Source organism: the organism of the source record quoted next, unplaced genomic scaffold, assembly GCF_019419815.1.
Source record: "Pyrus x bretschneideri cultivar Hongxiangsu unplaced genomic scaffold, Pyrus_bretschneideri_v1 Contig41, whole genome shotgun sequence".
In the NCBI taxonomy this organism is placed as follows: Eukaryota; Viridiplantae; Streptophyta; class Magnoliopsida; order Rosales; family Rosaceae; genus Pyrus; species Pyrus x bretschneideri.
The window spans coordinates 4,168,121-4,181,298 of record NW_025999735.1 but is presented as its reverse complement, the minus strand read 5'-3'; the positions used below and the strand labels follow the sequence as shown (position 1 = coordinate 4,181,298).

The window sequence follows — 13,178 nt, the reverse complement described above, 5'->3', positions numbered from 1 at the left end:
GAGATAAGTAGAAAACACAATAATTAATTACTCTTGAGAAATAGGTTTTTCCCACTCTATTTCTCTCATTCTTCATTTGTCTTTCGAGTCATGTCTTAAGAGTACGGAATATATAAACTTCACCAAAATCCGAAGATTGAAGTGCTTTGACTTTGGTTTATAGATTGTTGAATCATAGGAGACAGACGCCTACCGAACTACAAGCACAAGAGTATGGATGAAATTATGTATTTAGGACATTGCATTTATGCAAGCCTCAATCTCTAAGTTTATTAGTATTTCTAGCTTTCTTTCTAGTTGTTTATATTAATCTTATATATAATTGATGTTGTGAATTTCTTTATAATTATTATTATTGAAATTCTTGTGTTACTTCTATATTTTATATTATTGCTCCAATACTGGTTACAAATCTTTTACAATGTTCATTTATACGCGATCAGTCCTTTCAATGTTTAATCAACTTCGTGCACTCTTACTGAACCAAGAACTTGGACTTCATCAGCTTCACTCTCAAGCTAAAACTGCGCCTCCTGGAAATCGTGGTTGCGGTTTTTTTCGCGATTGTGGCTGCTTTTGTCTATTTTAGTGTATGCTGAAGAAGGATAGACAACAATGTACTCATACAAAAAAAAAACCTTCACAGTTGAAGAAAATGATGAATTTGTTTGTATGTGAAAAGTTCCTTAACACCTTCAATTTTTATTTAATTGGAAAAAATGCATCCTTTTATTTTTCACATACATTTTTGTTAATTTTTATCTTTTGATATTTTTTAAATTTATTTAGTTGACAAAAAGTTAACAAATAAGTGAAAGTAAAAAACCACATGTGAATAACACCGTATGGCGGACGTCACATACAAAATTGGGGCATTTTGATATAGATGCCTCAAATTTAAATTTTTTTAATTTAACATCTATAACTTTTAAACTTTTGATCAAACATTCTTCTACTAATTTTTAATTAAAAACCATGATTTTTATTGTATTTAATTAACCAAATAGTTCAGAAAATAATATCACAAATATTCTAAAATCACCACAAACATCCTATCTTATCTTATCATAATTCGTTCAAAATGAATTTTTCTTATTCAAATAATTTGTTGTTTTAAATTCTAATAAACATCCTATTAACATACAATTATGAAATATAACATGCACATATGTTAAATATTGTTTTTGGTACATTATGCAATTCTTTATTTAGTATGTACCAAGTTATTAGTACGTTGTATTATCCTTATTTTGGTACGTACAAAACTTATGGTACGTTATGTATAAGTTGTGTAACCCAAAAAAAAGATAACTTTTCACATTAAAACATTGCACTAAAATGAACTCTTAATAATTAATTTGGAATAGGACTCATTTTAAATAAAAATGTGAAAACTCTTAGTTCACGTTTCTACTATAAGTAGTTGTTAAAAAATTCAAATTTATTTTCAGTTGCATGAAATTAGACAGTCTAGTCTACATCTCAATTTTAATTATAAACGAACTCTTGTTTTTTTTATAATCTATATAAAATGTTGAGTTGGAAATTGGAAAAACTATATTTTATCCAATTAATCTCGAACCCAGTAGATATAATTGAATCCTTAAATTGAGGATGGGATGAGATTCCATAAAAATAGCAATAAATTAATGAATATTATTGAGTTCAATTTTTTTTTTTTTTACATAGAAATGGATTTAAAAGAATTTATAAAATACTTAAATTAAGAATATACCTAGAATATACAGTTTAATTAAAAATAAAAATATTTTAATCAAAAGTTGAAAAGTAACAGATGTTTAATTTAGAAAAATCTACAATGAGGCATCTAATTTTAATTTATCCTACAAAATTACTAACAAAAGAGAAGGAACAAGGCCGATGCAGACGTGGCATAATCTGAAGGGTTGAAAGGTCCTCCACAGCCAAGATAAATTCTGATATAAATAAGGTCAAAGACCCTTTCTCCGATTTTGAGAGACGCCTCCAGCTGCTGCTGCTTCGTCTACTACTTCTTCTCCAGCGTGACATAGAAACCACCAATTAACCATGGCGGACGACGATTACAACGAAATGGACATCGGGTACGAGGATGAGCCAGTAGAGCCAGAAATTGAGGTGAGGATTTTACTTTAATTTCGTCTCCTGCTTCTTTTAATTATATGATAATTGTTGTTAAAATCTCTGATTAACAAATTTACTGGATCACAAGTTTGTATGTATTGACAAATAAAAGAAATATATTTGAACTTGCGACTTAGTAATACGGTTTGGTGATATTCTGTGAGGTCTGAGGTTCGAATTTCATGGATATCAATTTGATACCATTTTATTCCTCAGGCCTTAGGTTAAATATTGTTTTATAAATGAATAAATTTGAAGAAGAATAATTGGAGATGGACAGGAGGGCGCAGAAGAGGATGCGGATGCGGAGAACGCTAACGATGATCTTCCAGGCGATGCCATTGAAGATGATGACAAAGAAGAACAAGCCCCGGTGGAACGACCGCGAAGAACATCCAAATTTATGACCAAATATGAACGTGCTAGAATATTGGGCACTCGTGCTGTGCAGATCAGGTGTATTTCTATATCAATTTCAGTTTTGAATCTTCGTTGTTGGTTAATTTGAATTGCAAATTGATTGAATGGGTATTTTATATTTGTGATGAGCAGCATGAATGCCCCTGTGATGGTTGAGTTACAGGGTGAGACTGACCCACTTGAGGTACCATTCTCCTACACCTATATTTATGTTCGAAAGCTATTCGACAAATGCATAGAAAGTATAACTATTACTATGTTTATCTGCTGCTTTACTATGGACATGCACAAAACAAGTGCTTGCATATTGGATTTTCGATCCGCGTCCATGTGCCTTCAAAACAACTCCTTTTTATAATTTGAGCAATAGTTAAATGGAAGAACGGCCAAACCTTATAGCGCAATGCAAGTGTAATCAGAAACTCAAAAAGTTTCCGAGAGCTTGTGCCACTGTGTGACTCTTGGAAAATGGCCAGAAATGGCGTGTTGTGACTTGTGACTATGTGCGTATTATCCTTATATAGCATCTAATCGTACATAATAGATAGAATAATATATGTTGAATTAATAACACAATTATTGTCATGCGTAAATTTTTTCTGAATATTTAGGTAGAGATAAATTTTAAATCAAGTACATGAGCACACTTTAAATTGATGCTCAGTTTTTCTTTTTCTACTTTTGGCTTTCTTTGCTTCTATAGAGAAGTTGATCACCCGTATATTAGGATACCATCCTCCGTATTGTCATGTTGTGAATGATTTTCCATAGAATATAAGAAAACAAGTATGGTAATTAATCCGACTTGAGAGATCTCAAATTGTTAGTACTCTAATGATACAATGCGTAGTTTTCCCATATGCTACACTGTATGATCTCTTTTATCATGAATTGTGTAGATTGCTATGAAGGAGCTTCGTGAGCGGAAGGTACCCTTCACCATTCGCCGCTACCTGCCCGATGGAAGGTGCGGTTTTCATTTAGGTTTTGTTCATTTAAAGCATTGTATATTTTGCTTTTGCAGTGATTGCGAAACATTTTAATTGGGTGTGAAATTTTCAGTTATGAAGATTGGGGAGTAGATGAGTTGATTGTGGAAGACTCGTGGAAGAGGCAAGTGGGAGGCGAATGATCATCTACGCATGGAAAATGGTTTCTGATGTTGGTATTTTATCTATAAATTTCCCGTTTAGATCTTCATTGACCTGTAACATTTGTAACATTTTACCTATAAACTTACATGTTGAAAGATTTTTTCTGTCATCTGTAAATGTTTTGATACACTGTAGAAGACATCAGAAATTTAAGGATGTCCTTAACTTTCAGAAATTTAAGGATGCCTTACTTGAGAAAGTTAAGGACATCCTATTTTCGGGGTGTGATTCAACCATCTTTAGATTTCTTTTATTGTCACAGATGAGAAATAAAATACTCAATACTACGGTCTGGTGATATTCTTGGAAGTGAGAGGCCTTAGATTTGAATCTCATAGATGGTGAAGTCAATACCAAATTAAGTTTTTATTGTGTGGCTTAGCTGCACTCTTCATTCTCTTAATGTAAAAATATATATGTATTACAAAAAAGAAGAAGATGAGAAATGAATTTACTGCAAGTGAAACAAAGGTGACTAGTAGGACTGGACTTTGCAAGATAAAAAAGGAACTAAAATTGCGGTTTTGGGTTGGAACTTATCAAGCCGGGTAGATAATGGTTGGATCCGTTAATTACCTGTTTTCGTTCAAGGTGAACCTGCGACAGCCCATACTAATTTATCTCCACGCTCTGTAATTGATTGGCCCCAGCCCTCGGAGGGAGTGACGCAAGGCTGACGTCAGTCATTATTGAGTAGAGACTTACAATTGTATTATTAATTTTAGTCTCAAGACATATTTAATAAGCATGCTTTTACAATCACACAAAATCAGTGAAACTTTGGAATAACGTAAAGTGTCAAATTTATGATCTTCACTCGGTTGGTCCGGTCACTAGTGAGGATAATATGTAAAGAGATAAAGGCAGGGAAGCAAATACAAGATGTACGTAGATCATCCTAAGCTTTACTACATCCACAGAGTAGATGAGTTCTCAATAATAGTGAAGGATTTACACAAATACATAGGTTCAAACATAATCATTATTAGTGGGTTCTAATGACTAGTTTAATTACAATAACGACATTAGAGATAAATTGTAAGAGAATAATCTTTTCAAGTACCCTTATAATCTTTTCAAGTAAGATAAATTGTAAGATAGTAGTTAGGAAGTAACTAAAATACCCTTATAAGTTTTTCCTATTCCTCAAAAATAGACTGCCATAACGAATTCACCAACTGATCATCTTTTCAAGTACAATTATAAAGAGACAAAACTTAATTCAACGGACCAGTGAAGCTACCAAAATAATGGCAAACAAACGACACTTTAAATTTCCTCCCGTTGTAGTTCACGGCCCCACCATCCTCGCCGTTAAAATTCAAATGCTCCTAACGGCTACATTAGAGACCTCAAACCCCAGATTCCATTTTTCAAGAACCAAGAAGCAAACCGAACCCTAAACCCCAAAAACCGAAAGTCCTTTCCACAAATCTCTTAAGTAAACCCAGAAATCTTTCCCTTCGAATTAAAACCCATAAACCCTTTGATCCAGAAACTGCTATCTTTCATTAATACCCAGAAATTCTGATCGTAATCGCATAAATAAAACCCCATTAATCAAAATCTGATCTGATGGATTCAACGGCTATATCGACATCAACGACAACACCCCCTTATCATCTTCATTCTCGGTCCGAGCCACCGTCCCGAGCCAAGTCAGCCTCACGCCTTGCCCAGTGCGAGCATGTCCCTCATCTCTCTCTCGGCCTCATAAAATCTTCACCCAAGATGACTCCATCGCCTTCCACTCATTCCATCAAATCTTCCGAGTCGCTACCTCTTCGCGAACTACTGCTTCTTTCGCCTTCCCCTTTACGAAAAAGATCCAAGACCCGTCTCATGGATCGCCTTGAAATGGCTGATGATCCTGCTGTCGAGGTTCCAGGGCTGCGCCGTAAGTGCAAAAGCAGAGGCTCGCAGATGGGCCTACTGGGTGCCTCGCCGAGGAACCGGAGGTCGCGGAGGCGGTCGGAGAATGAGACTCGAGATGAGAAAGTCTCGGGTTTGGTGGAGGAGGTTGTGAAGCCAAGAAAAAGGCGGTCCAAGAAGGAAAAGCTGGACTTGGTTCTCAGTTTGCCATCCCCAAGTTCATCATCAAGTAAATCCCAATTGGAAATTGCTCTTTTTCTTCTTCGTTCTTTGGTCTTTACATGTTTCTCAGGTTCTTGTGTTTTCGCTGTTTGGTTTTGCAGTCGATGATGAGTATCGGGGTAGTCTTGATCGAATCGGGCAGCTCATGACTGATCTGATTATGTGGAGAGATGTTGCAAGGTCGAGCCTTTGGTTTGGTTTGGGGTCGCTTTTCTTCCTTTCCTCTTGCTTTGCCAAAGGAATCAACTTTAGGTGACTACTAGTCTACTGCTACTCTCATTCACTTTTCCCACATTTTTCCTATTTTAATTTTAGCCTATAAACAAACATCTAATCTTAACCAATTCAATCATTTCAGCATTTTCTCAGCGATTTCCCAAATTGGACTTTTGTTTTTGGGTGCTTCATTTGTCTCCAATTCAATCTGTCAAAGGTACTTCTTGTTTCCCCTTCAGCCACTCGTGTAGGGCGGTTTCATTTGTATCCAATGCTCATTCTTTTATTTCGGCTTAATTCACAGAAATAATACCGAAAAGAAGTGTGATCTATTACTCAAAGAAGGTGACATTCTTGGTGTGGCCAAAAGGATACTACCTGCTGTAAATCTTGGCCTATCAAAGACGAGAGCGCTTTTCTCAGGAGAGCCATCCATGACCCTCAAGGTAATGACAAACAAAACACTAAGGCAGTATTTGAATTCGGAATTGCTTGCTTTGCATGATTAGTAATGGAAGCTCAACTTTTCTGAGTTACAGGTAGCACCGTTCTTTCTTCTGGGAGCAGAGTATGGGCATCTTATAACATTTTGGAGGCTCTGTATGCTTGGTATGCCCAACTTCTAATCAACCAACTCTGTTGTTGATTATTTTCCGTTGCTTTACTTGTTTCGTGTTATAATAATGATCATGGTGCTAACTCTTTGTGTGAAATGATGGCTAGCTTTTTTTATCAGCTTCACAATCCCAAAACTATACTCATGCTACTCTATTCAAATCAACCAAAAAGGTATCCACAATCCACCAATCTACTTTAAAATCTATTGAGTCTGTCGTTATAACTCATCAATGCAGCGTGTTAAACTGAGTGTAATTTTGGTATGCAGTTGACTGCTTGAAATGGTGGGTGTTGGAAGCATGGGGGGCTTGCTCACACAAAAGGATTGTAGCAGCATCAGCAGCCACAGCTTTTTGGAATCTGTCTTCGGTCAAAACCCGTATTTTCACAGGTAATTTTATCGCACTGCAGAATATTTCTGTTTCTGGAACAATCCACTTTCAAAGATGCTGAAGGAAAAAACACCTCACTATTGGCTTTGCCTTAATTTGTAATCTTTGAAACCTTTACCAACTCGTAGTTTGCTGCCTAGTAACATAAATAGATCAATAAGATGATCAAATTCAAATTACAAGGTACAAATACTTCCGTGAGAACTAAAAAAAGTCATTCATGTTATAGCTTCTATTTGCAGTCTCGTAGGAGAAACAAACCTTACTTTTGCCTAAAGATTCTTCCAGCATCATTGTGATTGACAGTAACTATTGATTCTTAAGTTAGAAGTTGTATCTTACCTTTGCAGCATTTATATCTCTTGTAATTCTTCGATACTGCCGGCAACATATGGTGCAACCAATGGAGACTGGGGAAGCAGAGGTGGAGCAGGAGCAGCATCACCAGACATTAGTAGCTGGAGTGGTGGGAGAAGTGGACGCAGACAGAAAACAAGAGCAGAAACAGGCATTAGTAGTTGCAGAAGTGGCAAGCAATAAGTAGTTTCAGTGACAATGTGTTTGTACCTGATGACAACAAATAACTGATCAATAACAATATTTTTACATCTAGAAAATAGTAATTGTTTCAACTTCTTTTATTTTGAGTGCCCTCATCGTCAGCTCTGGCAATTGCTAAAAACCGGAATATCAAGGGATTCTGCTTAGATTTTTCCGTGTCATAGACTCATAGATGACAATGATAGGACGTATGTCTCAATAAATTGAACCAGAGCGAAAACATTTAACCAAATAGAAATTATGCAATACTACTTTAACTAGAGCTATATATTTGCCACACTGTCGAAGTTAACGGTGTCACATTATTACCTCAAGATCTAAGAAAATGCAGATAACTCCTCCAACTTGAATGTTGCAGGTTCATCTCATATCCTGCAGAGCATATGTATAATTTTAAAAAGTCCAACCCCTCTTCTTCTTCGACCCAACTTGCCAGTGAAAACCAAATGACCCTAGAACGGATTTGGAAGAGTGCAGGGAAGAGGGAAATAGAAACACAGTGACAACAACATAAATGAGACCCCCGAAAAAGAAAAATGGGGAGAGAAACGCAGACGGAGTAGATGATTGATATCGGAGCTAATTAGTGAAGCAAACGGGAGGAGACTAGCTGGTGGAAACTTAACTAATCATAGCTAATCTTCCCTCAATACTTCCATAAATCCATCGATGTCATCCTTAATCTTCTCTAATTTCTTCACTGAACTTATATGCAAGATGCTAGAACTGTCCAATAATTTAAACAACTCCATAAAATAAAATAAAAAGAAGAGAAGATATAAGGTTAACTCTGTGTATACGTATACTCCATATACATATTTGTGCGCGCGCGCGCACGCGCGCATTTACTTCTGTAACCTTCATATGCAGCACCTTCATATATGCTAAAGTTCACATCACAAATGATTGACAGGATTACTTGAGGAAGATCTTCACGGGTCAAGGATTAACTGGATCCAATCACTACAAGAAAAATGAGCTTTGGGTACAAAACAAAGGGCACAATTGAGAATTTTGTGTCAGTTTGACCACCAAAAAGCTTAAACAATTCCCATTCCATAGAAGGCACCATCTATTGTGCCCAATGTTAAAATAAGCAGACACAAAACACTAATGGGCACGGAAACCATGTCGAGTGGGGTCACATGACAACTTTTTTTACTGAAAATGGGCACAAAAAACATTTTGTGTCTATAAAAATTATTTGTCAGAGGCACTACGTGTTCTCTCTCGTTTGTCTTCACCTCCTCTAGCACACCAATCATTAAAATTTATAAAATTGTGGTAAATAATGGTATGAAGCTGTTTATTACCGTGCAATATTTTAGCCTCAAAATAAGTTAGCAATAATGTTGTTCAAATTTGTTTTTCCCGAGAACCGAACCTCAAATCTCTCACTTACAAGTAAAGAAGAATATCACTACACCGTACTACTAAGTGGCGCGTTTTAGATTTACAAAGGATCATTTCCAGGTGCAATGAATGTTTGTTAGATTCGTATCTTTTTGAACTGCTTTTTAGATTGTTATCTTCTTGCAGGTTTGTTTTTTATACTTGGTGATATGGTTTTTGGTTTTAAAGTCCTACCTGTAGTGACACATAACCAACAATTGTGCCCTTAGGGTCGGTATCTGTGCAAAAGTTAGTTGGTCTTCAAATAGACAAATGAGTTAATAATTGTAGATTCCTTTTCATGACACTGATGATAGAAATTGTGTCCACTAAATATTAATAAATAATAAATCACTCTACTTCTCATTGGGTCTTCAAATAGAGAATATATCTTAATAATTATAAATTCCTCTTTTCTGACACAAATGTTAGAAATAGTGTCCAGTAAATATTAATAAATAATAAATACTCTATAGCAAAAGAATATGTTGGCACAATTATGGATTTGTGCCTTTATTCTACTATAAAACGTTCACACACTCCCTTACTAATTTGTACATGGAAATTTAGAAGGTTGCTTCATACACTTGTGTTTCTTTTGAATTTGATCAAGTTCTACATCATTGAGAATGGCGGACAGGCGAACGTTGTGGAGTTAGAATTGGAACCGAATCTCTAACATCACATTCATATATTGCTTCCAACATTACAACAGCAAATTCCACAACAAATCCTCCAGTTCAATGTCCACGACAACCTGTTAATGTCGGGCACATACCTCGTTCTTTTGATAATCAGTACATTCTTACTACTTTTGTTGATGGTCGCCTTGGCTACGCATTACCCTTTAATAACGGATGCGTATGTGCACCTCAAGGACGTGTATTGCCAGCATGGGCAAACTCAGGTAGGACAGAACAATACCCTGTCAAATTGGTTTCTGCTGAAGCAACAACTGAAGAGTCTAGCAGTTCTGTCATTATTATTGAAGAACCACGCACTTATGATGCGAGAATTATACGCACACAAATTAAACCCTCTTTTTGTCAATTGTAGTATAAGTATAAGTAGGGATCATTCTGGACCGGGGATTAGGAGGGATTGTTAACCACTTGGATTTGACTTCAAAAACGTAAAAACAAGTTTAAAACACTGTACTAAACTCGAAGAATGCAAAACTAAAAGTAAGAAAGATTAAGACTAAAACTTAAACAAAATATGGGGGGGGGGGGATTTAGGCTTGGACGAGATTAAACTAAAGTGGATAGATTGCAAAGAAAACAAATTGTAAATACGAAATTGACGGAAATGAATGGATGGGAAAGCTAGCTAAGGGGTTCATCTCCACACATGTTATACTTGCATACAAACCGATTTCTAATTGCTTTTCAATAAACCATGAATTCTCAACGCCCCGGGTTAATTAGGTCCGCTTAAATTAACCGTCAAGTTTTCCTTAAGTTAATGAATTGGATGATTGCATACGACAATCCAAAGCATTCCTCACAAGTTCCCTACATGAATTGCATAATAGAGATACAAGCAAGAATCATTAAGCATCATGAAAACTATAAGTGTTGACGAGGCATTCGTTACTATGATTGCATGAAACTTATGCCAAGAATATGTTTAACGCGATTGTTTATAAGCAACCTCCACTACTTGTGAATATAAGTTCATAACTATTACGTGAAACTCACTTATATTCTAGCGTCAAATTCATGCATGAAAATTAAGCGTTCATTCTTAATAAACATACATAAATAGGTTATCAATCAAACAGTTAAACAAATTGAATTCATAACTTATGAAACGTAATTAAAAGTAATCAAATCATATTACAAACATAAACATAGTTTCGAATCACCCCCTAGCTAACTAAAGGGGGTTTAGTTCCTCATAACTTTGAAATCAAAGAAACACCTAAACATTCCAACAACTCAAAACTTGAATTGTATGAATGTTTAAGCACTCTTTTCTTCCATTTCTCATACGTACAAAACAAAGAGAATTAAAATGAAACTTTGAAATCAAAGAAACACCTAAACATTCCAACAACTCAAAACTTGAATTGTATGAACGTTTAGGCACTCTTCTCTTCCTCGTTGTTGTAGCACAAGGTTTAAGGATATGTTGGTTGGGGGGATGGAAGTGTTGGGGAATTATGGAAATGGATGAGGATTGGTGGAAATGGAAGATGGTTTTTGGATTCTAAGGGAGAAAGGAATGTGTTTGTGGTGTGTTGTTGTGTTGTGAATGAGATGATCTTTGAATGAATGAATGCAAGGGTATTTATAGGAGGAGTGGAGATGTATATAGCTATTTGTTTAAGGTGTTTGTGGTTGCAATGATGAAGAATTGCATGTGGAAATAAAAGGGAAAATGTGGTGAAATGATGAAGTAGGAAGGTGGAAATGCATGTGAGATGTTGGAAAGGAAATGGGAATATGAGTAGGCCATGGCATGGGAGTTGTTTTGTTGGTGTAAATGTGCCATGGTTGCAATGATGAAGAATAAAGGGTGCATGTGGAGTGGAATTGAATGAATGCAAAGTGAATGAATAATGAAATGAGTTAAAGAGGGAGAATGTGGTGAAATGATGAAGTAGGAAGGTGGAAATGCATGTGACTTGTTTGTGGAATAAAGAATGAATGGTGGAATGATGAAGAGTTGCATAAAGAATGCATGTAGGGTTAGCTAGGTTGGCTTTGTTTGGGTGCATGTGTGTTAATGGTGGTTTTGCATGTGAATTGATGGATTGTTTTTTATGGAATGGATGGTTCTTTGCATGGCTTTTGAAGTGATTATGGGCTTTGGAATTGAAAGGAAATGCATGGCCTTGGGGTTGGTTTAAGAGAGAATGGGCTAGGCCCTTTGTTTTATGTCCAAAATGAATACAAGGCCTTCAAATTCGTCCAACACTTTGGCTCCAATCATATGCTATCCATTCCAAGCCCAATTTTGCTCCAAAATGCTCCAAAATGCATCTTTTTGCTTCCTTAGCCATATGAACCTAAAAACACACGAAAATGGCTTAAACTACTAAAACAACTATGAATTAACAACATAGATGCACGAAAACAAGCTAAGTAAGTCGCCTAAATATGCTCCTATCAACTTATCAAGCACAAATTCGTCCTAGAGGTTTGTCTCTCCCACAGTTGAGCTCACGAAATATGCAGAATGTTACCGTTGAGATTTTAAGCAGCGATGACGAGGACAATTAATATATTTTGTATTATGTTATATTTCACTGGTTTGTGAAAATATAATTATGTTATGCTATGCTGGACTCCTTTTATCAACTTATGTAGTATTACAATAGAATAATGTTTTCTTTCTAATTGGCCCATGATATAGATACTCCTAACATTATATATTTTTTGGTTTATAATTATGTTTCCCGGTTCATACAAAAAAGAAAAAACAAAAGAAAAGAAAAAAGAAAAGAAAAACGAAAATAATAAAAGAACAACGCAAGCCTTTTATGATGCTAAACACAATTAACCTTCGATAGAGCTTCAAAATTAAAACAAAATTGGACTATAACTAATAATGGCTTTGTGAAATCGCGTCCCCGGAATTTCACTATTAATTACATATCTTGTTATTTAAATTCGTATTTCATGTTTACATTATTTTCATTAGTTAATTTTAATTCCATTGATTTTTGGAATTAAATCGAATAAGTATCCTGTTTGAATTTTTGTAATCAATCTTTAAAATTCGTTGACCTTTCAAGTTCACAATTGATGTTTTCAAATAGATCTCGAGACCACGAACGCATAGACGAAAACCGTTTGCGAGTCCGGATTATAACGGTATAGTTACAGATATTTGAAGTCGTTTCACTAAACTATAGATTGAAATGAATATAAACTCCAACCTTGTGGGAAAGAGGCCATTCAGGCCAAAGGGAAGGAACCAATCAGTTAAATGGTGGAGGACCAATCCGAATTTAAGGGGGGGTGGTTGAGCAACCAACCAGAAATCAGGAAGAAAAAAAAATTACTATGCGAATCGATGCTTGAGTTATGCATTGCCATATCCCGAAGGTGGGGTATGATAAATGCACGGATACTTGATGACATCACGTGTCGATTTGAGACGTATATCAGGATCGGGAGTGACAAGCTTATAAAATTGGATTTATACTAAGTTTCCTCTTCTCTAAATTGGACTTCTCCCTCTATTTTATGGTGAAAGT

At 35.7% G+C, this 13,178-nt stretch overlaps 2 protein-coding genes across 2 annotated transcripts; both read left to right on the top strand.

Annotated features, from left to right (window-relative positions):
* Window positions 1-1,957: 1,957 nt before the first annotated feature.
* LOC103947899 (DNA-directed RNA polymerases II and V subunit 6B) lies at window positions 1,958-4,007 on the top strand. Its single transcript, XM_009358860.3, has 5 exons — window positions 1,958-2,118; window positions 2,405-2,580; window positions 2,677-2,728; window positions 3,444-3,511; window positions 3,607-4,007. The coding sequence occupies exons 1-5, from the start codon at window positions 2,050-2,052 to the stop codon at window positions 3,674-3,676; spliced, it is 435 nt and encodes a 144-aa protein (XP_009357135.1). The 5' UTR covers window positions 1,958-2,049; the 3' UTR covers window positions 3,677-4,007.
* Window positions 4,008-5,040: 1,033 nt separating this feature from the next.
* Window positions 5,041-7,659, top strand: LOC103947897 (reticulon-like protein B17). The gene is made up of 8 exons (XM_009358859.3): window positions 5,041-5,799; window positions 5,894-6,044; window positions 6,151-6,225; window positions 6,313-6,454; window positions 6,548-6,617; window positions 6,732-6,797; window positions 6,895-7,017; window positions 7,369-7,659. The coding sequence occupies exons 1-8, from the start codon at window positions 5,274-5,276 to the stop codon at window positions 7,560-7,562; spliced, it is 1,347 nt and encodes a 448-aa protein (XP_009357134.2). The 5' UTR covers window positions 5,041-5,273; the 3' UTR covers window positions 7,563-7,659.
* Window positions 7,660-13,178: the final 5,519 nt, after the last annotated feature.

What these genes read in the sequence shown, in the direction of transcription:
- LOC103947899 (XM_009358860.3), top strand. Translation starts at nt 2,050, where the DNA reads ATGGCGGACGACGATTACAACGAAATGGACATCGGGTACGAGGATGAG. An exon ending in ACTCGTGCTGTGCAGATCAG is followed by an intron (nt 2,581 to 2,676) that starts GTGTATTTCTAT and finishes TGTGATGAGCAG; the next exon opens with CATGAATGCCCCTGTGATGG. An exon ending in GTGAGACTGACCCACTTGAG is followed by an intron (nt 2,729 to 3,443) that starts GTACCATTCTCC and finishes TGAATTGTGTAG; the next exon opens with ATTGCTATGAAGGAGCTTCG.
- LOC103947897 (XM_009358859.3), top strand. Translation starts at nt 5,274, where the DNA reads ATGGATTCAACGGCTATATCGACATCAACGACAACACCCCCTTATCAT. An exon ending in TCCAATTCAATCTGTCAAAG is followed by an intron (nt 6,226 to 6,312) that starts GTACTTCTTGTT and finishes CTTAATTCACAG; the next exon opens with AAATAATACCGAAAAGAAGT. An exon ending in CAAAACCCGTATTTTCACAG is followed by an intron (nt 7,018 to 7,368) that starts GTAATTTTATCG and finishes TTACCTTTGCAG; the next exon opens with CATTTATATCTCTTGTAATT.